This window comes from Osmerus eperlanus, chromosome 6, assembly GCF_963692335.1.
Source record: "Osmerus eperlanus chromosome 6, fOsmEpe2.1, whole genome shotgun sequence".
Lineage (NCBI taxonomy): Eukaryota > Metazoa > Chordata > Actinopteri > Osmeriformes > Osmeridae > Osmerus > Osmerus eperlanus.
The window spans coordinates 1,011,873-1,039,738 of NC_085023.1; the positions used below are offsets into that span (position 1 = coordinate 1,011,873).

Here is a 27,866-nt window from a genome sequence, read left to right on the forward strand (position 1 = left end):
TCTCCCAGCAGCCCCCCCCCTCCTCTCCCAGCAGCCCCCCCCTCCTCTCCCAGCAGCCCCCCCCCTCCTCTCCCAGCAGCCCCCCCCTCCTCTCCCAGCAGCCCCCCCCTCCTCTCCCAGCAGCCCCCCCCTCCTCTCCCAGCAGCCCCCCCCCTCCTCTCCCAGCAGCCCCTCCCCTCCTCTTATTACTAATGGAATCTGGGGCCACAGGCTACCTGATGCTAGTCTGGGCTGAATTTCGAGAACACAGAGATGGAGGGAGGGTGGGCAGAGGAAGAGGGAGAGGGGGATGTAGGAAGAGAGGGAGGTAAGGAGAGCAGAGGAGAAACTGGAGACAGTAGGAGAGGAGGAGGGAGGGGGTGAAAGTAAGACTTCATTTATATAGCACATTTCATACAAGAATTGCAGCTCAAGGTGCTTTACATAAAATCAATAAAAACAATAATACAAGTGATAAACAATTCAAACAAAAATAAAAATCCCAATAAGATCTCTGTTCAAGAGAGAAACCAACTTTAAACATGCATCTTAAAAGTAACAATAATATAATTAATAAAAGTAGGAAAACCCTTTTGAGATAAAATTACTTAAATGCTTCGGTAAAAAGGTAGGTTTTAAGCTGTCTTTTAAAAATGTCTAGAGTGTTTGCTTCCCTAATATTTATGGGTAATTTGTTCCATAGTTTTGGGGCGTAATTGACAAAGGCCGAATCACCAATCTTCTTATGACTGCTTCTGGTGACCTCTAATAGGCCTGCATTTGATGATCGCAGTGTTCTAGCTGGTGTGTAGTTTATAAAGGAGTTAGCAATGTAGCTAGGTCCTTGTCCGTGTAGAGCTTTGTATGTGAGGAAAAGGACCTTAAAGTAAATTCTGAAGGTAACAGGGAGCCAGTGTAAAGTAGCTAGGACAGGACTAATGTGTTCTCTCCTTTTAGTTTTGGTTAATAATCTAGCTGCAGAATTTTGAATGAGCTGTAGTCTTTCAGTGGTTTTCTTGGGAATACCAGTGAAAAGTGCGTTACAGTAGTCCAGCCGGCTGGATATAAAAGCATGAATTAACTTCTCTGCATCATTTTGGTTTATGAATGGTCGTACCTTTGCTATATTCCTCAGGTGAAAGAAAGCTGTTTTGGTCACTTTATTAATGTGAGAGTTGAAATTCAAATCTGAGTCCAGGATTACACCGAGACTCGTCACCTCTGGTTTAAGACAGGGGGTTAAACCTCCAAGATTCTTAATAAGCATATCTCTTTTGGATTTGGGGCCACATAGTAGGACTTCGGTTTTGTCTTCATTTAATTTAAGAAAGTTAGCGTTCATCCATTTGTTTATTGCCAACAGGCAGTTGGTAATGGAATTGATGGCCGTTGCATCGTTGGGTTCAGTGGATATATATAGTTGTGTGTCATCCGCATAGCTATGGAAATCTATGTTATGTTCTCTGATTATGTCGCCGAGTGGTAACATATAAAGAGAAAAGAGTAATGGACCTAAGCAGCTTCCTTGAGCAACCCCGTAGCAGTTCTCATGTTTCTTGGACCTATGGTCACCTAAACTAACATAAAACTTCCTTCCTGTGATATTACATTTAGTCATTTAGCAGACGCTCTTATCCAGAGCGACTTACAGTAAGTACAGGGACATTCCCCCCGAGGCAAGTAGGGTGAAGTGCCTTGCCCAAGGACACAACGTCATTTCGCACAGCCGGGGAATCGAACCAACAACCTTCTGATTAATAGCCCGACTCCCTAACCGCTCAGCCATCTGACCCCCACATATGATATATGATTTCATCCAGTTCAATACACTATCCGTGAACCCAATAAGCTTTTCCAGTCTATTGATCAGGATGTCGTGATCAATTGTATCAAATGCTGCACTGAGATCTAACAGGATAAGGATAGAGACTTTATTTGCATCAGAGTTTAGTCTGAGGTCGCTAATTATTTTGGTGAGAGCAGTTTCAGTACTGTGATATTTCCTGAAACCTGACTGCGAGACTTCCAGGATGTTATTTTCTTCAAGAAAATAATTTAATTGGACTAAAACTATCTTTTCCAGTACTTTACTAATAAATGGAAGGTTTGATATTGGTCTGTAATTTGCAAGTAGACTGTTATCCAATTTGGGTTTCTTTAATAGGGGCTTTACAACAGCTGTTTTGAAGGCATCTGGGAAGACGCCAGTTCTAAGGGATGTGTTTATAATCTCTAGCACCGGACCTGAGACACTATCAAACACTCGCTTAAAGAATGTTGTGGGTATAGGATCAATATCTGAGGTTGTGGAGTTAGATTCGCTGACAATTTTGGAAAGTTCACTAAGTGTGATACAGGTAAATGTGCTCATGGTTATGTTGCAGAATCTACTGATGTCAGTTTCGACCCCACTATTAATAATACTAGCTCTGATCAAAGTTATTTTGTTCTTGAAGAACAAAGCAAGCTCTTCACATTTAACTACTGAGGATGGAGGTGGAGCAGGGACAGTGTTTAGCAGCTGGTCAATGGTGGAGAAAAGAACTCTGGAATTTCTGGCATTTTCTGTAATAATGTTGGAGAAATATTCTCTCCTTGCTAGACGGATGGTTTTGTTATAGGTGGTTAGTGTATCTTTGTAGATATTGTAGTGGATAGTGATCTTTGTTTTCCTCCATTTTCTCTCTGCTGCACAGCATTTTCTTTTTGTTTCACTAACATTTTTATTTCTCAGCCATGGGGAAGTTCTGCTTGTGCACTTCTTTTTGGTTTTCAGTGGTGCAACAGAGTCTAACACAGATAATAGTGCATCATTGAGGTTCTCTACCATTTCATTCAGAGAGCAATCATGGTTAGTCGGCTCATATAGAGCAAATTGTTCAGAACATTTCATCATAGCTGTATCGTCTAAATATCTTCTATGGACTAAGAATTCTTTTTTGGTTTTTGTTAGGATAATTTCCACATTAAAAAGTATATAATGATGGTCTGAGAGGGGTAGATCAGTTATTGAAATATTATTGATATTTAGTCCAGTTGTTATCACTAGATCTAGTGTGTTTCCGTGTCGGTGTGTTGGGTCTGTTATGTGTTGAGTTAGATTGAAACTGTCAAGGAGATTTAAGAGCTCAATAGTTCTTGGGTCTGCTTTTTTATTTACTTGGATATTTAAGTCTCCGTTTAAAACTACTTTGTCATATCTAGTGACACATAGTGATAATAGTTCAGAGAATTCTTGTATGAATATTGGCGAGTGCTTGGGTGGCCGATATATAATAACAAAAAGTATTGATTCGGTTTTGAGCTCTATAGCAAGATATTCATATGATGTGAATTCACCTAGCTCAGTGATTTTGAACAACAGTTTAGAGGAGAAAATAGCTGCGACTCCTCCACCTTTTTTTGATGTCCTAGAAACTTGGTGGAAGCTGTAATCGGGCGGACACGCTTCTATCAAAGTTGCTGTTGCCGTGTCATTGTTTAGCCAGGTTTCTGTTAGACAGATGCAGTCTAAGTTGTTTTCTTTGACCAGATCATTAACTAGAAATGTTTAGTTTTTTAGTGATCTAACATTTAGAAGGGCCAGTTTCATCTGTGGGGTATTAACAGATAAAACAGGGGTAGATAAATCTGTTGGAAGAATATGGATAGTTCTGTGACTTCTAACACTAGTTTCAGGTTTGTAACCATGCATTTTACCATGCCATTTTCTGTTTGTGATGATGACCGGTATGTCCAATGAAATAGCATGGAAAGAGGGGAAGGGAGAGAGAGGAGAGCGTGGGAGGGACTGGGGTAATGGAAAGAGGGAGGGGGTGATGGAGAGAGGGGGAGGGTGATGGATCTGTCCTGTCTATGAGATACCCTGCCTCCGGCCAGGGCCAACCCAGGTCTGTGACATCACTTCCTCCTCCATCTGTCAATGTCAGATGCCCACAGCCCAGGCCCCGACCCACAGCACCTCCACATCTGCTGGCAGCTGTCTGGGCCAGGGGTCAGGGGTCACACAGACACCAAACAGGTGAGGAGAGAGCTGCTGTCGGAACAGCCAAAGGATGAGGCAACACTAGCCAGCGAGGTTTCATTAAGTACACAGAAGGTGTACTATGAACACTGGTCTGTCAAGAAGCCCTGTGTACTTCCATGTCTGGGCAGGGGTGCCCAAGACGTTACACACCGCAGGGCTGCTTCATGTAATCTCACTCAACACTTTCTCCAGGTTTGGAGTTTTTGCTTCTCGTCTCTGAGGGTTTAGGATGGTGTGAAGCCTTCTGCAACATGCTTGTAAAAGGGCTTTACAAATGAAGTTTGATTTGATCTGATACACTGAAGGCTGCCCTCTGCTGCCGTCTGCATCCCAGCTTCCCACAACCTTCACCCTCATGCGCACCCCTCCCCTGGTGCACTGCCATGCTTAACAACAACACTGACTATCGCTTTTATGGAGAGCAAAATATCAATACCCCAACTTGGACAAAATCAATAGCGAAGCTGTTAGTCAACCTGGAAGACCTTGGAAATCGCTTTTAAATCCGTCTCAAGATTGAGAGGTGCGGAGCCTCCAGCCAGAACACTAAAGCAGAGGAGATACATCACAGACCCCTCCAGACCATCACAGACCTCTACAGACCCCTACAGACCATCACAGACCCCTACAGACCACCACAGACCATCACAGACCTCTACAGACCACAACAGACCCCTACAGACCATCACAGACCTCTACAGACCACCACTGACCCCTACAAACCACCACAGACTTCTACAGTCCACCACAGACCTCTACAGACCACCACAGACCTCTACAGACCACCGCAGACCTCCACAGACCCCTACAGACCACCACAGACCCCTACAGACCACAACAGACCTCAACAGACCACCACAGACCACCACAGACCTCTACAGACCTCCACAGACCCCTACAGACCACCACAGACCCCTACAGACCACCACAGACCTCAACAGACCACCACAGAGCCCTACAGACCACCACAGACCCCTACAGACCACTATAGTCCACCACAGACCCCTACAGTCCACCACAGACCACTAAATTCCAGATTAGAATACAACATGGTTGAACTCATGTCCTAACAGCGTTGGATAGAGAAGAGTTCCCGAATGTGTTCTGACATGGAGAAACTCATGTGAGACATTTTCCTGTCTGCTCTGTGACTGCAGCAACGTTTCCTGCTTTCCATTGTGCGTTTCCGCGGTAACCTAGTGGGTTGCCGTGGCTGCGGGTGTCTCCTTCACATATTAGCGAGCACAGAGAACGAAGGAAATGATTTTAAAAGTTAGTCTGCGAGCGCAACTCACAAAGGGGAGCGGGAGGGTTTACAGTGGGAGGCGGCCACGCTTGGTTAGCTGTGTGACAAGCAATTCCTATTAACACAGCCTGGGAAGCCAGACTGGAGAGATGAAATGATCATAATCAAACCCCCAAAACAGTAATTTCTCATTTAGGTGTTTTTCCCTCACGCTGTAGTAGCGTGTGTTGAGATTAATTCTAAGGGTTCAGAACAGAACACCCCCCAAATAATGCGACAGCAGAGATGACAGCTTGCAGATGGGTCTGAGGAGACAGGAAATTATTAGCATGAATAGTTTGGTGACTAAACATTGTTCTTTCATTTATATTTCTTGTCCTGTCTGGTCCATGTAAAGGATAAGAGAATGAGTGTAGCCGTTTACATGCGAGGGGATAACTGTTTGTGTTAGCCGTTTACATGCGAGGGGATAACTGTGTTCGGGCCACCCTGCCGTCCTCATCAACAGTCCTCGAGCAGAGGAAACAGAAGTACTTTCCCCAGCAACAACCCACTTCTCTGTAAACCTGAACAACTGGAACTGACTGTCTTCTGTGTCTCCAGAACGTATTATTTACCTTATTTAGAAGTTCCGCAGATGGCAGTTACCATTTTGAACAATGAAAGTGCCTGACGGTGTTTGGGTGAAGCTGAAGGATTAGGCGTCTAGGAGTCTGGTGGCCTGCCGTGTCTATCTTGTTGCTCTGAATCTAGGGCACCCTCTACATAAACAGCTCTGTATTCACTATGTAGGCCAGCTTGATTCAGTCTGGGACACAACTGTGATTCCCTGCTTTCAAAAGACCTCCTGGGACTTCTCATGTCTGAGAAAATCATTTATTTGAATCAGATTCCGATATTTTTAGGACCCTCCGTACCTCACCGCTGACAGATACGTGTTTCACTCAACAAACAGGATCTACAGCATAGGTCATCTACAGTGATCTCACTCAGGGCCTCATGTACTAACGCTTTTGCACCCACTTCAGGCGTATTTGTTTAGCAATTTGCGCGTAAAAGCATGGCGAGGTATGTACAAACATGCCGCACTGAGGTAAAAGCGCAGACTGCCTGTAGCGGGAACTGGCAAAATGGCTGGGAACTGGGAAAGTTCCCAGCCAAATGGCTGGGAACTGGGAAAATGGCAAATTGCGCTTTTCCGTGTCATGCATATGAATTCACGGGAGGGTCAAGGGCAGGGGCGGAATGGCCGTTGGGGATACTTTACACCTGTTTTTTAAAAGCATGCGTAAACCAGGATGCGCATATGCCTCCTGGTGAAATGGCAGCCGTAACCCCAGGAAGACGAAGACATAGGCCAAAGGATTTTTGCCACAAGGATCAAACTTTTTTTTGAGTTGAGTGAACACAAAATCATTACGTGTTACAGATTAAGCAGCCATGCAATATTACAGTTACTGGAAGAAATCAAAGATTACATCGAATCTCTGACTCAGCGTTCACATTCCATTCCAGCAGTTGTTAAACTCCTCGCTATCACTTCAAACAGTCATCGCTGTTTCAACTTTGGTGGCTGATCCATGATAGAAAGAGAGAAGGAGGCCCATTCAATTGCGCGTTTAAATGCTCGCAATGTACGGTATAGTGGGCGGAGAAAGGCGCGGATTACGCGATGACCTGCAGGTTTCGTAAATACGACGTAAACTGAAGTATCACAGCGTGCGCAATCTGCTGGTTGGCCATGGCGCTAATAACGCTACGTTTGCGAATGTACGTACATGAGGCCAAATCGTTCAGTATATTTGGTAATTAGCTTTACCGAATTTAGTGTACATTTTCTTCCCTGAACTGTATCAGAGAACAGAAATGAACCGTTTTCACAGGAGGAAGAGAGGGATGATGAGAGGAAGAGAGGCATGATAGGAGGGAGAGAGTGGAGGAGAGGAGGGATGAGGCAGCCAGAGAGTGGAGGAGATTAGGGATGAGGTAGAGTGGAGGAGAGGAGGGATGAGGCAAAGTGGAGGAGGGATGAGGCAGAGTGGAGGAGAGGAGGGATGAGGCAGAGTGGAGGAGAGGAGGGATGAGGCAGACTGGAGGAGAGGAGGGAAGAGGCAGAGTGGAGGAGAGGAGGGATGAGGCAGCCAGAGAGTGGAGGAGAGGAGGGATGAGGTAGAGTGGAGGAGGGATGTGGCAGAGTGGAGGAGAGGAGGGATGAGGCAGAGTGGAGGAGAGGAGGGATGATGCAGAGTGGAGGAGAGGAGGGATGATGCAGAGTGGAGGAGAGGAGGGATGATGCAGAGTGGAGGAGAGGAGAGATGAGGCAGAGTGGAGGAGAGGAGGGATGAGGTAGAGTGGAGGAGAGGAGAGACGAGGCCGAGTGGAGGAGAGGAGGGATGATGCAGAGTGGAGGAGAGGAGGGATGAGACAGAGTGGAGGAGAGGAGAGATGAGGCCGAGTGGAGGAGAGGAGGAATGAGGCAGAGTGGAGGAGAGGAGGGATGAGGTAGAGTGGAGGAGGAGGGATGAGGCAGAGTGGAGGAGAGGAGGGATGATGCAGAGTGGAGGAGAGGAGAGATGAGGCAGAGTGGAGGAGGGATGAGGCAGAGTGGAAGAGAGGAGGGATGAGGCAGAGTGGAGGAGAGGAGGGATGAGGCAGAGTGGAGGAGAGGAGGGATGAGGCAGAGTGGAGGAGAGGAGAGATGATGCAGAGTGGAGGAGAGGAGAGATGAGGCCGAGTGGAGGAGAGGAGAGATGAGGCAGAGTGGAGGAGAGATGAGGCAGAGTGGAGGAGAGGAGGGATGAGGCAGAGTGGAGGAGAGGAGAGATGAGGCAGAGTGGAGGAGAGGAGGGATGAGACAGAGTGGAGGAGAGGAGGGATGAGGCAGAGTGGAGGAGAGGAGGGATGAGGCCGAGTGGAGGAGAGGAGGGATGATGCAGAGTGGAGGAGAGGAGGGATGAGGCAGAGTGGAGGAGAGGAGGGATGATGCAGAGTGGAGGAGAGGAGGGATGATGCAGAGTGGAGGAGAGGCAGCCAGACCAGTTAGACTGTAAACAGGACCAGTGACTCAGCTGGTCCCCTTCTTTTGAGGGGGTCCAAGTCTTAATTAGGGGGATCAGACCCCCCCAAACCCCCCCGTAATTCCCACTCTGCCTCCATTTGTCATCCCTCCATCCCTCCATCTGTCATCCCTCCATCCCTCTATCTGTCATCCCTCCATCCCTCTATCTGTCATCCCTCCATCTGTCATCCCTCTATCTGTCATCCCTCCATCTGTCATCCCTCCATCCCTCTATCTGTTATCCCTCCATCCCTCTATCTGTCATCCCTCCATCTGTCATCCCTCCATCCCTCTATCTGTTATCCCTCCATCTGTCATCCCTCTATCTGTCATCCCTCTTTCCATCATCCCTCCATTCTGTCCCTGTCTCATCCCTCCATCTCTGAGAGGATGAGAGCATGTGAGCATCGTGGAGCAGAAGATTCAGACTCCTTCAGCTCACTAACACAGCTCAGCCGGTGGTGAATGCACTTCCAGAACCCTCTCAAATCCCTTCATTCAGAGCTTTATAAACACTCATCATGTTTTGGAAACAGCAAACTATTACAGTAGAAAAAAAAAATCAAAATCGAGTTAAGAAGCGACAAAGCTACAAGAGGGACAACCTGGAGAGAGAGACCACCATGTTTACCAAGCAATCTGGTACCACGTCAGGCTTGTTTTGTAATCAGCATAATATGCATGAGGGTCATGAATAATTATAGCTGTGTTCCCGTTGATCTGCTTTAAAACTGCATTGAAGAAACTCAGACATCAATCCAGCGTCATAATGGACCCAATAACCATTACTACAAATATGTTGCTGTTGTTGGGGAAACAAAATGGATGTTTCAGGAGAGGGTAGGGGGAGAGGGGGGAGACAGGAGGGGGTAGGAGGAGACAGGAGGGGGTAGGGGGAGAGGGGGGAGACAGGAGGGGGTAGGGGGAGAGACAGGAGGGGGCAGGGGGAGAGGGGGGAGACAGGAGGGGGTAGGGGGAGAGGGGGGAGACAGGAGGGGGTAGGAGGAGACAGGAGGGGGTAGGGGGAGAGGGGGGAGACAGGAGGAGGTAGGAGGAGACAGGAGGGGGTAAGGGGAGAGGGGGGAGACAGGAGGGGGTAGGAGGAGACAGGAGGGGGTAGGGGGAGAGGGGGAGACAGGAGGGGGTAGGGGGAGAGGGGGAGACAGGAGGGGGTAGGGGGAGAGGGGGGAGACATGAGGGGGTAGGGGGAGACGGGGGAGACAGGAGGGGGTAGGGGGAGAGGGGGGAGACAGGAGGGGTAGGGGGAGAGGGGGGAGACAGGAGGGGTAGGGGGAGACGGGGGAGACAGGAGGGGGTAGGGGGAGAGGGGGGAGACAGGAGGGGTAGGGGGAGAGGGGGGAGACAGGAGGGGGTAGAGGGAGACAGGAGGGGTAGGGGGAGACGGGGAGACAGGAGGGGGTAGGGGGAGAGGGGGGAGACAGGAGGGGGTAGGGGGAGAGGGGGGAGACAGGAGGGGGTAGGGGGAGAGGGGGGAGACAGGAGGGGTAGGGGGAGACGGGGGAGACAGGAGGGGGTAGGGGGAGAGGGGGGAGACAGGAGGGGTAGGGGGAGAGGGGGGAGACAGGAGGGGGTAGAGGGAGACAGGAGGGGTAGGGGGAGACGGGGGAGACAGGAGGGGGTAGGGGGAGAGGGGGGAGACAGGAGGGGGTATGGGGAGAGGGGGGAGACAAGAGGGGTAGGGGGAGAGGGGGGAGACAGGAGGGGGTAGGGGGAGAGGGGGAGCCAGGAGGGGGTAGGGGGAGAGGGGGGAGACAGGAGGGGGTAGGAGGAGAGGGGGGAGACAGGAGGGGTAGGGGGAGAGGGGGGAGACAGGAGGGGGTAGGAGGAGAGGGGGGGAGACATGAGGGGGTAGGAGGAGAGGGGGGAGACATGAGGGGGTAGGAGGAGAGGGGGGAGACAGGAGGGGTAGGGGGAGAGGGGGGAGACAGGAGGGGGTAGGGGGAGAGGGGGGAGACATGAGGGGGTAGGAGGAGACAGGAGGGGTAGGGGGAGAGGGGGGAGACAGGAGGGGGTAGGGGGAGGGGGGGAGACAGGAGGGGGTAGGGGGAGACAGGAGGGGTAGGGGGAGAGGGGGGAGACAGGAGGGGTAGGGGGAGAGGGGGGAGACAGGAGGGGTAGGGGGGAGACAGGAGGGGTAGGGGGAGAGGGGGGAGACAGGAGGGGTAGGGGAGAGGGGGGAGACAGGCGGGGTAGGGGGGGAGACAGGAGGGGTAGGGGGAGAGGGGGGAGACAGGAGGGGTAGGGGGAGAGGGGGGAGACAGGAGGGGGTAGGGGGAGACAGGAGGGGGTAGGGGGAGACAGGAGGCGGTAGGGGGAGAGGGGGGAGACATGAGGGGGTAGGGGGGAGAGGGGGGAGACAGGAGGGGGTAGGGGGAGAGGGGGGAGACAGGAGGCGGTAGGGGGAGAGGGGGGAGACAGGAGGGGGTAGGGGGAGAGGGGGGAGACATGAGGGGGTAGGGGGAGAGGGGGGAGACAGGAGGGGGTAGGGGGAGAGACAGGAGGGGGCAGGGGGAGAGGGGGGAGACAGGAGGGGGTAGGGGGAGAGGGGGGAGACAGGAGGCGGTAGGGGGAGAGGGGGGAGACAGGAGGGGGTAGGGGGAGAGGGAGAGGGGGGAGACATGAGGGGGTAGGGGGAGAGGGGGGAGACAGGAGGGGGTAGGGGGAGAGACAGGAGGGGGCAGTGGGAGAGGGGGGAGACAGGAGGGGGTAGGGGGAGACAGGAGGGGGAGAGGGAGAGGGGGGAGACATGAGGGGGTAGGGGGAGAGGTGGGAGACAGGAGGGGGTAGGGGGAGACAGGAGGCGGTAGGGGGAGAGGGAGAGGGGGGAGACATGAGGGGGTAGGGGGAGAGGGGGGAGACAGGAGGGGGTAGGGGGAGAGGGGGGAGACAGGAGGGGGTAGGGGGAGAGGGAGAGGGGGGAGACAGGAGGCGGTAGGGGGAGAGGGGGGAGACAGGAGGGGGTAGGGGGAGAGGGAGAGGGGGGAGACATGAGGGGGTAGGGGGAGAGGGGGGAGACAGGAGGGGGTAGGGGGAGAGACAGGAGGGGGCAGGGGGAGAGGGGGGAGACAGGAGGGGGTAGGAGGAGAGGGGGGAGACAGGAGGGGGTAGGGGTGAGGCTCTGTCACAGCTGTAACTAACAGGACACTGGGTGTTACCATTCCAGGTATTGCTCCAGCTGACTCCAGTCTATTCAATGTCCTTTTTTTTGCTGCTCATTTACAACTGAAAATACGAGTGAAGTGTAGAATGAAATAGATGTCTTCTCATTTCCCCTGCAAGAGGCAGCCTCATCGTTGAATCAAAACTAATAAATTTGGCAGACCGGTGTAAACATTGACCTAATCTCTATGATTTAAACGTCATTTTAAGTTTTTCCCTTCTCATGATATTTTCAGGCATTTAGCCTACTCATTGCATTCATTCATTAATAAAGAACCCCCTTTGAAGATTATTCTACGACGTTACCCGGCAGTAGAAGATGGAATCGCGATTCAAACAGTACCATCTGCTAACTGAAAATATGCCCCCCAAAACGTAAATAAGCTTGACATTTATTTAGTGGAAAATCGCTCACTCATAAAAAGCTCACTGGTAGCGATCATTGTCAGTAACAACGCAAAATGCGATATAGCCCTGTGTGGAGAAGCTGCCCCGGTAAATTGTACTACTACGGTACAGTACTAGACTACTGCTGTGTTCGTCTTGGTAGCGATTGCGTTGGTTGAATTGGATTTAACGTTCCGTTGTACGGTTTAAGCTGAAATTAATTATTTTCATGAACAGATTGACAACGTTTAGGCTGTGGCAATGAAGTTCAGGTTAGTAGTTAGATAGACTTTTGATTTAAGTAAGGGGAGTGCCGAACATGTTCTGTCGCCGTTTGACTTCCTACAGTTGTGTAAGCTAGATGTTTTTGTAGTGTGTCTCACGTAAGCTACAGCGTTGCAGTGAGCTACACTGGTTTGAAACCACAGGTAATGGTAATTTCACCAACAAATCGTTTACTAATGTCAGAATAAACCCTACAACGAAAATGTATATGTGAGGAATGTTTATTTTAACGATTGAAAACAGATGACGCTACATCATAGACCACTGTAGTATGTGTTGCCCGGGCAACACAGGCTAATGTCATGATGCTAATACTTCAGTGAAATAGTAGACTACTGTTTCCGAAAGTAGATGTACTTCCTCAATAATATCAGCTTATATTGTACATTACACATTACAATTGTGTGTCATATCACAAAGTAAAATTAGTAAATAGTTATCACCTGGCCTCTTTGCTTGTGGGGTTTCTGCAGCTGCCTTGCAGTAAAGCTATAGTTAGCCTAGCTATCTCCCAGAAGTTAACGAGCTGCTAAACTAATATTCTGCTAGAGGTAGTCACGCGAGTTTTCGTGACGTTAGTGACGTAAGTAGCGTCATTGACTGTGGTTAGCAAGTTAGCCACCGTTAGCTTCACTTTTCGACACAAAAACGTAATTTCTACTTAAACCGTGCAACGGAACGTAAATCCCAATACAAGCAACTCAATCGCTACCAAGATGAAAGTTTTGACACCTACGTTGTCTATGTAGGCCAAATATTGACTGAGTTTTAGGGGGGCAAAAAAAATAAAAAAATAAAAAAATAATAATAATATATATGTGAGAGAACAAAGGTTGTGCTCTCGCCGAAGGCTTGAGCACACCCAATAAGTATGCAAAGTGCAGGTGCAATGTAGTAGTAGTATAAGTGCAATGTTCAGTGCTGCAGGAGTGCGTGATGACAGTCAAGCCAGGGTGGAGGGGGGAAGTACAGTCACTGGTGGAGGTGGGGGTGGGGGGCTATCCCCGTGGAGTTTAGTAGAGTGACAGCCATAGGAATTAAGCTGTTCCTGAACCTGCTGGTCCGGGAACGGAGGACCCTGTAGCGCCTCCCAGAGGGGAGGAGGGCAAACAGTCTGTGGCTGGGGTGAGATTCTGTCTCATTCTGCCTCATTCTGTCTCATTCTGCCTCATACTGTCTCATTCTACCTCATACTGTCTCATTCTGCCTCATACTTCTTCATATTGCCTTGTGCTGCCTCGTAGCCCCTCAAATTAATGAGCTGAGCTTCTCCAGTATGTGCAAGGCCAACACACACTCACACGCACATACACGGACACACACACACACACAAGCTCACGTACACTCACACACACACTCACGGACACACACAGCCGCTTGATTGATATCCTCTTCAGCTCTTTCACGCAAGCCCTCCAGCACATCGATCCAGCCACTCAGTAAACACTACAGCAACCCCCCCATACACACACGCGCACACACATGCACACACACTCAGTCCAACACAGCACCCCTGGTCGTCCAAGACCTAAAGGACTCTCATTCCTCCCTTCGTACAGATGTATGATTAATGTACAGCCCAGTTCACACCTTTTCATACATACACTAGGACAGAACACAGCCATGAACACACATGTGTGACTGTATGCGAATATGAAGATATAGATCTGTTTAGATACTGTGTGTATAAATACTGTGTGTGTGTAGATACTTTGTGTGTGTGTGTATAGATATTGTGTGTATAGCTATTGTGTGTGTGTATAGAGCGAAGGAGGCCCATTCAATTGCGCGTTTAAATTCTCGCAATGTACGGTACAGTGGGCGGAGAAAGGCGCTGATTACCCGATGACCTGCAGGTTTCGTAAATACGACGTAAACTGAAGTATCACAGCGTGCGCAATCTGCGGGTTGGCCATGGCGCTAATAACGCTACGTTTGCGAATGTACTTACATGAGGCCCTGAGTGTGTGTGTATAGATACTGTGTGTGTGTGTATAGATACTGTGTATAGCTATTGTGTGTGTATAGATACTGTGTATGTGTCACTGTGTGTGTCTGTACAGATACTGTGTGTGTGTGTGTCTGTCCCAAACCCTTGAGAATGCCCCTTATTGTGTTGACATGCAAGAGCACAGTTGCATGCTGGCAGCAGCTGGGATTGGTGCAGTGATTAGCTCACATGCATATTCATGACCCTGCTGTTTACAGAAACGTATCAAGCAGTATTGGGCAGTGTAGAGTAGTGTAGAGCAGTTTAGAAAAGTATAGAACTGTATCTATTTGTACAGAGCAGAATAGATTTGTACAGAGCAGTATAGAGCAGTACAGATCAGTATAGAGCAGTACAGAGCAGTATAGAGTGGTATAGAGCAGTATAGATCAGTATAGAGCAGTATAGAACAGCACAGAGCAGTATAGAGCAGTACAGAGCGGAAAAGAGCATAATAGAGCAGTATAGAGCAGAATAGAGCAGTACAGAGCAGTATAGAGCAGTACAGAGCAGTACAGAGTGGTACAGAGCAGTATAGAGCAGTACAGAGTGGTACAGAGCAGTACAGAGCAGTACAGAGCAGTATAAAGCAGTGCAGAGCAGTACAGAGCAGTATAGAGCAGAGCACTATGTTAAGACTGTGTTCTGCTCCTCTCTTTCACCAACCGTCTCTGGAGGAGGGGATCCTTCACTGAATTGCTCCTCCCAAGGTTTCTTCCATTTTTTATCCTGCAGTGAGTTTTTCTGGGAGTTTTTCTTTGTCTTCCTTGAGGGGTTAGGTTGGTTGAGGGGCAGTTCTATGGGCATATGTGAAGCCCTCTGTGACATGCTTGCGTGTAAAAAGGGCAATACAAATACATTTTGATTTGATTTTGATTTGAGCAGTACAGAGCAGTATAGAGCAGTACAGAGCAGTTTAGAACGGTATAGAGGAGGGCAAAGCCCTAACCCTATATCTGGACTTTGTGGGAGAGACTTCCAGTTGCTTCCTCCAATCGTGTCCCTGTCCATCCTTTACACAAGAACATGCTCGCGTCCTCACGCTGTCATGCGTGTTAGTGTAGCGTGTTCGTGAAGCGTGTGTACTGGGCTGTGACAGCAGGATGTCTCCCTGTGAGCCAAATATCAGGGATAACATGTCTCAGCGGAGCAGAAAAAGCTTCTTTTGAACGGGCATATCTGTGGTGGTGTCAGGGTGCTTTCTGCCAGGCGTGCATTTGTTTGGCTGTTTATGCTAACGCCTCGACAACGGCATGGTGAGACCAAGGGGGTCCTGGGAGAAATCTGCTTTCTGGATCAGCGTATCTGTCGCCCGGAGCAACGGAACAAAGCGCAAGAGTTTTGGGTTGGGTTCTTCCCAGCAGAGAGAAGAGAGGAGAGAGGAGGAGAGAGCAGAGTGGAAGAGGAGAGAGGAGGAGGAGAGAGGAGGATAGAGGAAGAGGAGAGGATGGGAGGAGAGAGAGGAGGAGAGAGGAGGAGGAAAGAGGAGGAGATAGGAGGAGGAAAAAGGAGGAGGAAAGAGGAGGAGGAGATTCCTCCCTGCCTCTATCCCTCCTCACAGCCTGGGGGGGAGGCAAAGGGGGAGGCAAGAGAAGAGGCCAGAGAGGCCAGGGTGGAGGCAGGGGACAGCGAGGCTCCACTGAAGCAGGAAGAAGAGAGGCTGGGCTATTTTTACGAGCCAGTCAGCGTAGCCATGGCAATCTAGAGCAGTGGGGCGTGATGGTTAGCGAGACGTTGACCCAGGCGGCTGGCCGACAACACACGGGCTCCGCCTCCGGCCATTGGTCAGGTCACCTCACAGCGACGGCACGACAACCAATCAAGCGCAGCGCTCGTGAGCACATGCAGACAGCTGAGTGACGGGCCGAGTTAATGACCTGGTGAACAAGACGCTGTCTACACCAGCGCTCACAAACGCTCACACGGGTTGTGACTGTGCTGCTCCTGTTTTGTTCCAGTATTAATCAGCTGCAGAGAGCAGAGCTGTGAACATGGTGTGGGTGAGAGAGGAACCTTTCCTGTAGCCGTCCCCTACCTCCTGGGCAGGAGTCAAGTCAACATGTCACCCTCTCCCTTTGCTTCAGCACACAGGCCTGCTGCTACACGCCGCACAGCACAATACTACACGCCGCACAGCACAATACTACACGCCGCACACCACAATACTACACGCCGCACACCACAATACTACACGCCGCACACCACAATACTACACGCCGCACACCACAATACTACACGCCGCACACCACAATACTACACGCCGCACACCACAATACTACACGCCGCACACCACAATACTACACGCCGCACACCACAATACTACACGCCGCACACCACAATACTACACGCCGCACACCACAATACTACACACCACACGCTACAATACTTAACACTACAATACTTCACACTTCAGTACTTCACACTACAATACTTCACACTACAATACTACACTCTGCTGCAACATGTATCCTGATAGTGTCCGCACATACTAACACCTTTCAAAAGGGTTATTGTGGCCCACCGAATATTGTTTAAATGACAGTGACGCTGTATTGTTTCTGTCTGGAACGACGCTGTAGTGTTTCTGTCTGGAACGACGATGTATTGTTTCTGTCTGGAACGACGGTGTAGTGTTTCTGTCTGGAACGACAGTGTAGTGTTTCTGTCTGGAGGTGGTGTAGTGTTTCTGTCTGGAACGACAGTGTAGTGTTTCTGTCTGGAACGACGGTGTAGTGTTTCTGTCTGGAACGACGGTGTAGTGTTTCTGTCTGGAGGTGGTGTAGTGTTTCTGTCTGGAACGACGGTGTAGTGTTTCTGTCTGGAACGACGGTGTAGTGTTTCTGTCTGGAGGTGGTGTAGTGTTTCTGTCTGGAACGACGGTGTAGTGTTTCCGTCTGGAACGACGGTGTAGTGTTTCTGTCTGGAGGTGGTGTAGTGTTTCCGTCTGGAACGACGGTGTAGTGTTTCTGTCTGGAACGACGGTGTAGTGTTTCTGTCTGGAACGACGGTGTAGTGTTTCTGTCTGTAGGTGGTGTAGTGTTTCTGTCTGGAACGACAGTGTAGTGTTTCTGTCTGGAACGACGGTGTAGTGTTTCTGCCTGGAGGTGGTGTAGTGTTTCTGTCTGGAACGACGATGTAGTGTTTCTGTCTGGAACGACGATGTAGTGTTTCTGTCTGGAACGACGGTGTAGTGTTTCCGTCTGGAACGACGATGTAGTGTTTCTGTCTGGAACGACGGTGTAGTGTTTCCGTCTGGAACGACGGTGTAGTGTTTCTGTCTGTCTGTCTGTATCAGTTGGCTGAATGGTGACAGAAAGGCGGTTGGTAGTGACAGCACCCTCTGCCGCTGTACTTGTGTATTTACCATGACAACCTGACCCACTACAAGTAACTGCTGACCAGTAGTTGTGGTTTTCTGAGGCAGTTCGCGTGATAACTGATGTAAAGTAACCCAGAACTGCCCCTTGCTGGGGGGCATGTGTGTGTGTGTGGGGGGGGGCATGAGATTTAATCTCTAGAATCACTTTGAGGCAGGGGGTGTGGGGGCATTGAGGGGGGCGAGCATGGTCGGGTCCATCAGCATGACATGAAAGGGATTTGATGTTCCACATCTCCAGAATCACTTTGTGTGTGTGTCTGGGCCATGCGATCACTGCAGGCTCTGAATGCACAACAAATTAAACTCAAGTGCTTCAGGTTTTTATTGCCTCTCCTCTCTTTATTTGTTCTTTTGACTTGAGAGGCAAAGAGGCCCAGGGGTGAGGTATCCTCATCTCAAGCTTTGTGGCTGCAGCACTTCAGGAAGCCCCCCCGCCCCCACCCCAGCCCCCCCGCCCCCACCCCAGCCCCCCCGCCCCCACCCCAGCCCCCCCGCCCCCACCCCAGCCCCCCCCGCCCCCACCCCAGCCCCCCCGCCCCCACCCCAGCCCCCCCGCCCCCACCCCAGCCCCCCCGCCCCCACCCCAGCCCCCCAGCCCCCACCATGTCCAGTCTCGTCTCACTAGCGGGACAAGGAGTAGAACAGCTCTAGTCCTCACTGACCTAAATGAGTCTTGTTATGTCTGCACGCACGCACACAGATACAGTCACACACACACTCAGTACTCCTCATTGTCCAGTGCCAATCAGTTCAATGAACATGAATGAGAATCCCGTTAAACCAGTCTGTGACTGAGTGTGAGCACGTTAACAGGCCCATGACCAGGAAACACAGACCCTGACATTGGCTGGGACACGCGTTGACACGACAGGATTCTCAGCTTGATTCTATTTTACTGACCTGAATTAACTTTCATCCTCTGGGAATAAGCAACAGAACCATTACAGATGTATAATAAATAAGTGATTGTGTGTATGACTATCTGTGTTTATGACTATTTGTGCGTATTGAACTGAGTTGACTGTCCTAAACCCATTATATTTAAAACTCTTATATGCAGTGCTTAATTTGTAAAGTGGGAGGTCCCGGAGCGCAGAGGGGGGGTGGATCCGGTGACTCAAAACAGGGATTGGAGGTAATGGAACAAAAAAATAATTACACTGCCTACATAGCTTCTCTGACTACAAAAAAATAAACAACGCTGTGTGTACATTGTTATCTTTTTGACATTTTTGGTTAAAAAACGTTCATTTTGGCGAATAATTTTTCATTGTGACACAGGAGGTGCCGGATCCAAGAAAAAAGGTTCTGGATCCAACGTCGAACAGCCGGAACATGTTCCAGCGTGTTCCGGCTCAAATTAAGCCCTGCTAATATGTTTAACGTACATTCTGCCATAGTAAATTCCTTTTTTGTGCAAACTTACTTGGCGAATAAAGCTGATTCTGATTCAGATTCTAATTCAGACCAGAAGCTACATTTGGGTGTCGGTATTATCCAGGTAACTGTGTCAGTTAACCTTTTCTCCCAGCATCAACAGGACTCTGATAACCTCCGGTTACACCAGCAACAACATGACATCTGAATACAGATAACCTCATGTTATATCAGCAACATGACAATCTGAATACTGATAACCTCCTGTTATACCAGTAACAACCTGACATTTGAATACTGATAACCTTCTGTTAAACCAACGACCTGACATCTGAATACCGATAACCTTCTGTTAAACCAACGACCTGACATCTGAATACTGATAACCTTCTGTTAAACCAACAACTTGACATCTGAATACTGATAACCTCATGTTATACCAGCAACAACTGGACACTGATAACCTTCTGTTATATCAGCCACAACCTTACATCTGAATACTGATAACATCATGTTATACCAGAAACATGACATCTGAATACTGATAACCTCATGTTATACCAGCAACAACTGGACACTGATAACCTTCTGTTATATCAGCCACAACCTTACATCTGAATACTGATAACATCATGTTATACCAGAAACATGACATCTGAATACTGATAACCTCCTGTTATACCAGTAACAACTTGGGATTTGAATACTGATAACCTTCTGTTAAACCAACAACCTGACATCTGAATACTGATAACCTCATGTTATACCAGCATCAGCAGGACACTGATAACCGTCTGTTATACTAGCAACCTGACATCTGAATACTGATACCATTATTGCTTCAGTGGTGTGTGGAACAAGCAGCTTTGTTCCAGTACGCAGCTGCCTCCAGTGTCCAGCCCTGAGGCTGCATGGTCGCCCAGCCCTGAGGCTGCATGGTCGCCCAGCCCTGAGGCTGCATGGTCGCCCAGCCCTGAGGCTGCATGGTCGCCCAGCCCTGAGGCTGCATGGTCGCCCAGCCCTGAGGCTGCATGGTCGCCCAGCCCTGAGGCTGCATGGTCGCCCAGCCCTGAGGCTGCATGGTCGCCCAGCCCTGAGGCTGCATGGTCGTCCAGCCCTGAGGCTGCATGGTCGCCCAGCCCTGAGGCTGCATGGTCGCCCAGCCCTGAGGCTGCATGATCGCCAAGCCCTGAGGCTGCATGGTCGCCCAGCCCTGAGGCTGCATGGTCGCCCAGCCCTGAGGCTGCATGGTCGCCCAGCCCTGAGGCTGCATGGTCGCCCAGCCCTGAGGCTGCATGGTCGCCCAGCCCTGAGGCTGCATGGTCGCCCAGCCCTGAGGCTGCATGGTCGCCCAGCCCTGAGGCTGCATGGTCGCCCAGCCCTGAGGCTGCATGGTCGCCCAGCCCTGAGGCTGCATGGTCGCCCAGCCCTGAGGCTGCATGGTCGCCCAGCCCTGAGGCTGCATGGTCGCCCAGCCCTGAGGCTGCATGGTCGCCCAGCCCTGAGGCTGCATGATCGCCCAGCCCTGAGGCTGCATGGTCGCCCAGCCCTGAGGCTGCATGATCGCCCAGCCCTGAGGCTGCATGGTCGCCCAGCCCTGAGGCTGCATGGTCGCCCAGCTCTGAGGCTGCATGGTCGCCCAGCCCCGAGGCTGCATGGTCGCCCAGCCCTGAGGCTGCATGGTCGCCCAGCCCTGAGGCTGCATGGTCGCCCAGCCCTGAGGCTGCATGATCGCCCAGCCCTGAGGCTGCATGGTCGCCCAGCCCCGAGGCTGCATGGTCGCCCAGCCCTGAGGCTGCATGGTCGCCCAGCCCTGAGGCTGCATGGTCGCCCAGCCCTGAGGCTGCATGGTCGCCCAGCCCTGAGGCTGCATGATCGCCCAGCCCTGAGGCTGCATGGTCGGCCTGGGGTGGAATCAGATAGGTATGGTCCTCTCAGCTTGGGGACAGAGGATGTCATAGAAACAGCGGCAGAGCCTTGAGGAAGTGTTTGTGTGTTTGAGTATGTGTGTATGAGTGTGTGTGTTTGAGTATGCGTGTATGAGTGTGTGTGTGTGTGTGTGCTGACCTGCTGGGGCTGGCGGGGTGTAGTGATCTTGCCCCTGCGGCTGGAGGAGGTGGTGGACTCCACGGTGGAGGTGTCCGAGCGGTTGGCCGTGGCGCTGGCCTGCGGGGTGATGGAGGAGGCCGGGGCGTCGCCCACCAGGCGCACGCTGCCCAGGACGCGCACGTTGGGGTCCCCCTCCACTGCCATGTTCAGCACCTTCAGCCCGTTGTAGTACAGCCCAGACAGCTGGCCCTGGAAGGGGCGGCTACGGTCGCGCTCCCAGCCGCCGATCTGGATGGTGGTCTGGCTGTTGAAGATGGTGAGCTGGCGGCCTGCAGGAGAACAACGTTACACACACACCACTCAGCCGGCCGGGGAGAGAGAGGGAGTCGTCCCCTCTGGGTGGAGTGAAGCCCCCAGGAGCCCCCAGGACCAGGAGCCCCAGGACCAGGAGCCCCAGGACCAGGAGCCCCAGGACCAGGAGCCCCAGGACCAGGAGCCCCAGGACCAGGAGCCCCAGGACCAGGAGCCCCCAGGACCAGGAGCCCCAGGACCAGGAGCCCCAGGACCAGGAGCCCCAGGACCAGGAGCCCCCAGGACCAGGAGCCCCAGGACCAGGAGCCCCAGGACCAGGAGCCCCAGGACCAGGAGCCCCAGGACCAGGAGCCCCAGGACCAGGAGCCCCCAGGACCAGGAGCCCCAGGACCAGGAGCCCCAGGACCAGGAGCCCCCAGGACCAGGAGCCCCAGGACCAGGAGCCCCAGGACCAGGAGCCCCAGGACCAGGAGCCCCCAGGACCAGGAGCCCCAGGACCAGGAGCCCCAGGACCAGGAGCCCCCAGGACCAGGAGCCCCCAGGACCAGGAGCCCCAGGACCAGGAGCCCCCAGGACCAGGAGCCCCCAGGACCAGGAGCCCCAGGACCAGGACCAGGAGCCCCAGGACCAGGAGCCCCAGGACCAGGATCCCCAGGACCAGGATCCCCAGGACCAGGAGCCCCAGGACCAGGAGTCCCCAGGACCAGGATCCCCAGGACCAGGATCCCCAGGACCAGGAGCCCCAGGACCAGGAGCCCCAGGACCAGGAGCCCCAGGACCAGGAGCCCCAGGACCAGGAGCCCCAGGACCAGGAGTCCTAGCTGAGGGGTTCACTCCCCTGGGGGATGGGGGACATGACAGAAACTGAAAGGAGGAATAAAAATAAAAATCTTTACGGTTGTTTTAAATCGATGTAACTTTGCTAAAAGGACAATCAAAGCAATTGAACAGCAGCAGGAGGAGGTTTAATCAATCTGATGTTTTGGATTTTATTATCTTATTATTTTCTTGCCTGGTGAAAATAAAACTCGTATTGATTTATTTTTCGTAAATAATGACAGTGTTTTTCACATCGTTTCCTCACTGGAAGAAACGGAAGCATAACAGACATGATTACTTTACGTATCAACCAATTACAGCAGCGATATGCTCTCTAGTCTCTCTCTGCTGTTCCATGGAACAAACTAGTCCTTCTGTTGATTAAGTGTCCTCTAAAGAGGAGTCACACATTTCTATTACAAACATTCTTCCTTTTAGCAAGAGCAAAAACAAACAAAAATAACTGCAATGTTTGATAAAAAAGATTGAAACTTAAAAAAGGCTTAAAAAATGAGTAATGTTTTGACAACGCCAGTGAGGTGAACAGAAAGAGTAAACATGATGAGGTGAAAACATTGGGAGACCTCTGAGCGCATGCACAGCTTTGGGACCACACAGTCGTCCCTAGATTCTAACACGTTTACACACATTGTTAAAGGGACTCTTCTTTTGCCAATTCTTATTACAGTCTATTTATCTTGGCTAGTTGGTTTAATCACTGTAGATCAATTTAGACACAGTTAAAAGTAGCACTTATATGCCTACTATACATGTGTCTGAAATAACACTACAGATATCAATATAGGATTTAACTGAAGTTTTTTTTTACGACCATTTATGTATTTACATCAAAAAATAAATCAATGCTATGGTAATTTATAGACATTTTAACAGGAAGTGGTCATATTACATGAAGAAGTTAAATGTATATTTACAGTCCCTTTAACTTCCTGTTAAACCAATTGACATTTCTAAATAATAATACAGTATTAGGCAAACTGAGCAAAAGGATCTAGCTACATTTTACTGTTTAAAACGATTTTGTTGAATCTATTTTTTTTTTACAGAACATTTATGTTTTTAAAATTAATTTGTTACAGAATTACTTGGTTATGATAAAATTATTTTTTTGTTGAAACTTTAATGTTTTTTTTACCTTTGTCGAGTAGCCATTCGTCAACTACTCGACCGAGCCGATAAGGGATTCGCTGTCTGGCGATCGCCAGGCGCTCATTATCATTGTGGCCTTAAAGTTTAAAGAAACATTTCATCGGTTAACATCTGTAAGGTCAAAAGGTTAATGTTAATACTTAATGCTGAAACTAAACAAACTGTACAATGTTTTGGTCAAGTTTTTTGATATATAAAAAAAGAAAGAAGTAAAATAAAAACAAAGTTACACCTAAAACATTACACTGAACCTCATTCAATCATTCAATCCTTTAAATTTATTTTAATCCAACAAATTATTTCTATATTAACTGCGAATTAGACTTAGCTCATGGTTCATGAAGATTAATATTAATGTTATAAACAAAAACCAAATCACAAATGTAAACATTTCTATGACAGAAATCTTACAATGAGGTTTATAACACCATTAATATATCTGTCTCACTCTATTGTTTTGAAGTTTAACTAGTTACATTCTCAGAAGGAACATCATTTGAATTTATAGTTTATTATAAAAAACATTCACCCTGTTGTGGTTTAGAGGAGAACACACATTACCCATGACATCCTTGCTTCTTATTCAGTGGTAGTCTGTCTACACATAGCCAAACTGGCCTATCAGAAAGCTGCCAGTGTAATCCCTACATACAGCCAGCATCCACACCAAGCAGCCAGACTGACAAGAAATACTTTGACCAAAGCCCAGTCTACAATAGAATGGATCTATAACTCATTAGTTAATCTCCTCTGACACACAACAGCCAACAGGAGGGAGAGGGATGGAGGGAGAGGGATGGAGGGAGAGGGATGGATGGAGGGAGAGGGATGGAGGGAGAGGGAAGGAGGGAGAGGGAAGGAGGGAGAGGGAAGGAGGGAGAGGGATGGAGGGAGAGGGAAGGAGGGAGAGGGATGGAGGGAGAGGGAAGGAGGGAGAGGGAAGGAGGGAGAGGGAAGGAGGGAAAGGGATGGAGGGAGAGGGATGGAGGGAAAGGGATGGAGGGAGAGGGATGGAGGGAGAGGGAGGGAGGAGAAGGATGGAGGGAGAGGGATGGAGGGAGAGGGATGGAGGGAGAGGGAGGGAGGAGAAGGATGGAGGGAGAGGGAAGGAGGGAGAGGGATGGAGGGAGAGGGAGGGAGGAGAAGGATGGAGGGAGAGGGAAGGAGGGAGAGGGAAGGAGGGAAAGGGATGGAGGGAGAGGGAAGGAGGGAAAGGGATGGAGGGAGAGGGATGGAGGGAAAGGGATGGAGGGAGAGGGATGGAGGGAGAGGGAGGGAGGAGAAGGATGGAGGGAGAGGGAAGGAGGGAGAGGGATGGAGGGAGAGGGAGGGAGGAGAAGGATGGAGGGAGAGGGATGGAGGGAGAGGGAAGGAGGGAGAGGGATGGAGGAGAAGGATGGAGGGAGAGGGAAGGAGGGAGAGGGATGGAGGGAGAGGGAAGGAGGGAGAGGGAGGGAGGGAGAGGGAAGGAGGGAGAGGGAGGGAGGGAGAGGGAAGGAGGGAGAGGGAGGGAGGGAGGGAGAGGGATGGAGGGAGAGGGAAGGAGGGAGAGGGAGGGAGGGAGAGGGAAGGAGGGAGAGGGAGGGAGGGAGGGAGAGGGAAGGAGGGAGAGGGATGGAGGGAGAGGGAGGGAGGAGAAGGATGGAGGGAGAGGTAGAGGGATGGAGGGAGAGGGATGTGTCACAGCAGGCTGAGACAGGACTGTCTGACTGGTTTATAGGGATGTGTCACAGCAGGCTGAGACAGGACTGTCTGACTGGTTTATAGGGATGTGTCACAGCAGGCTGAGACAGGACTGTCTGACTGGTTTATAGGGATGTGTCACAGCAGGCTGAGACAGGACTGTCTGACTGGTTTATAGGGATGTGTCACAGCAGGCTGAGAGAGGACTGTCTGACTGGTTTATAGGGATGTGTCACAGCAGGCTGAGAGAGGACTGTCTGACTGGTTTATAGGGATGTGTCACAGCAGGCTGAGAGAGGACTGTCTGACTGGTTTATAGGGATGTGTCACAGCAGGCTGAGACAGGACTGTCTGACTAGTTTATTTATTTAAATGCCTCTTCGTTTTCTGACAGCTGCTGTTCTGTTTTGTGTGTTTATGCCTCCCAGTTATCTTCTGACAAAAGTGTAATCTCTTTCAAATTATAGGGTTTAAAAAATTGTAGTTTATTTCATGCCGCTGGGTAGAGTTGTAAACACAGACTACCCTGAAAGAATCCCCCCCCCAACACACACACACACACACACACACACAGACACACACGCACACACAGATACATACACACACATACACACAGCCTCTCTCTCACACACACACACACACACAAACACACACAGACAACACACAAGCCAGTTTGTAGCTATGTGCGTATGCATCGCCATACGAACCCCTAGGACATGAGAGACAACAGTATGTAGAGGTAGTATCTATATGATCTAGTTCATAGGGAGGTAGTATCTATATGATCTACATCTGTAGGGAGGTATTATCTATATTATCCAGTGCCTAAATCGTGTGTGTGTGAGAGTGTGTGTGAGAGAGAGAGACAGACACAGAGAGAAAGAGAGACAGAGACAGAGAGAGACAGAGACAGAGAGAGAGACAGAGAGAAAGAGAGAGAGACAGAGATAGACAGAGAGACAGAGAGAGAGAGAGAGAGAGAGAGAGAGAGAGAGACAGAGAGAGAGTGAGAGAGAGAGAAAAAGAGAGAGACAGAGAGATAGAGAGAGAGAGAGTGAGAGAGAGTGAGAGAGAGTGGAAGTGCCTCATGCTCCAGTAACAGTGTAAGAGGGAGGTTGAGTCCAGCTCCATGAAGAGGGTTTGCTGCTGTCATGGCTGCAGTGTTAAAGTGCTCCTCATCCCCTGGGGGCCCTGACATCCGTTGTCCCAGCATTACTTCCATCAGCGCTCCCACCCCTAGACCCACTCTCATCCCCTCTCTTACTCTCTCTCCCCCTGTCTCCCCCCCCCTCCCAGGCTCCACAGCCTTTTGTGCTCCACATAATGAAGGAGGAAGGAAGATGAAATAAGAAATAGAAAGATACGAAAGTGGTGGCTATGATGAAGACAGAAGGTAGGAGAGGAGGAGAGGAGAAGGGGAGAGGAGATGAGGAGACGAGGGGAGGAAGAGAGGATGGAAAGCAGGGGGGGAGATGAGGAGAGGAGGAAGAGAGGAGAGAGGGTGGAAAGTAGGGGGGGAGATGAGGAGAGGAGGAGGGGAGGAAGAGAGAAGAGAGGATGGAAAGCAGTTGGGGAAAGGAGGAGGGGAGGAGTTGAGGAATGTGGGGTTTTAATAAGATGACTGTAGAGCTGCAGAATGGTCCCTCTGTCCACACTGCTCTAGAATCTCCTCCAACTCAGCCCTCTCTTCAGCTCCCATCTGTCCCCTGTCACCTCCCATCACAGCTGGGGGAGGGGGAGGGAGGGAGAATAATGAGTCGATGTGTGTGGAAATGGGTGTGAGAATAAAGGTGATTAGTCTAGTTAGTATAATATGATAAATAGGGAGAGAAAGAGAGAGTTCTAACCTTCCAACCATCCCAGCCCTGGTCCCTCCAACAACTCCTCACCCCTCCTCCCTCCTCCTCACCCCTACAGTGTGCATTCTGCAGACTCTGATAAAGGGTACACAACACTCCCAGACCATGACAATCCCACACACACCACCTCTCTACACACACACACCACCTCTACCCACACACCACCCTTTCTACCCACAGACCACCTCTCTACACACACACACCACCCTCTTTACCCACACAGCACCGGCTACTCGCTTCTCATAAAAGGTAGAAGATAAATGCATGGCATTAAGGATAGCTAGTGTGTGTGTTTCCCATCACCTTGACGCTTTGGCCTAGGTGTGTGTGTGTGAGGCTTGTGCGAGGCGTGTGCGAGGCGTGTGTGTGCTCACCTGTAGGGTAGCGCTCTATGACAGGTAAATCATCCAGCTGCAGTGTAGCATTGCCACCGCTACGCGTGAACTTCACTACATGGTACTTCCCATCGTTAACAAACTTAGCCGTCTCCTGGATGTTGATGTCATCTGTGCCCACGTTGAACACCACAGCGATGTTGCCTTTCTCCTGTGGACACAGAGGCAGAGCTGGGTTAGGGCCAGGGGTGAGGGTTCAGGGACCCTTGAGGCCTCCTTAGGAGGTGATCACATTCATAATAAAACACATCAATCTTTGTTTTACACTGCTACTGATTTTACATTGAACACTGACAGGCAGACTTCAGAACATGTTCCTGTCCTGTCAGTACATGACAATCTCACACACCCACATTACAACCTCACACACACATACACACACTACAACCTCACACACACACACAAACACACACACACACACTGGGAGGAATGTGGGGTTAATAAAGTCACCTGACTTACAAGATAGGGCTGAGCAGAATGTGTGTGTGTCTGTGTGTGTGAGGACAGACCATCTGCTTGGAGGATAAACCCAGCAGCGCAAAGCAGTGCATGTCATTATCCAGTCAGCACAACCACCCTCTCAACATCCACCCTCACCCTCCCTCTCTCTCTCCCTCTCTCTCAACATCCACCCTCTCCCTCCCTCTCTCTCTCTCCCTCTCAACAACCAC

General features: G+C 50.4%; 1 protein-coding gene across 14 annotated transcripts in view; it reads right to left on the reverse strand.

The window, feature by feature from the left end:
- LOC134021842 (neurexin-1a) overlaps positions 1 to 27,866 on the reverse strand; it is a 242,827-nt gene that overhangs the window by 25,420 nt on the left and 189,541 nt on the right. For 10 of the 14 annotated variants that reach the window (XM_062462914.1, XM_062462913.1, XM_062462905.1 and 7 more), the window contains 3 exons: positions 27,175 to 27,346; positions 23,245 to 23,334; positions 20,976 to 21,286 (listed from right to left, as the gene is read on the reverse strand). In XM_062462914.1, coding sequence (XP_062318898.1) covers positions 20,976 to 21,286; positions 23,245 to 23,334; positions 27,175 to 27,346 — 573 coding nt within the window. The remainder of the gene's footprint in view (positions 1 to 20,975; positions 21,287 to 23,244; positions 23,335 to 27,174; positions 27,347 to 27,866) is intronic. The other 4 variants (XM_062462916.1, XM_062462915.1, XM_062462912.1 and 1 more) reach the window with 1 other exon arrangement.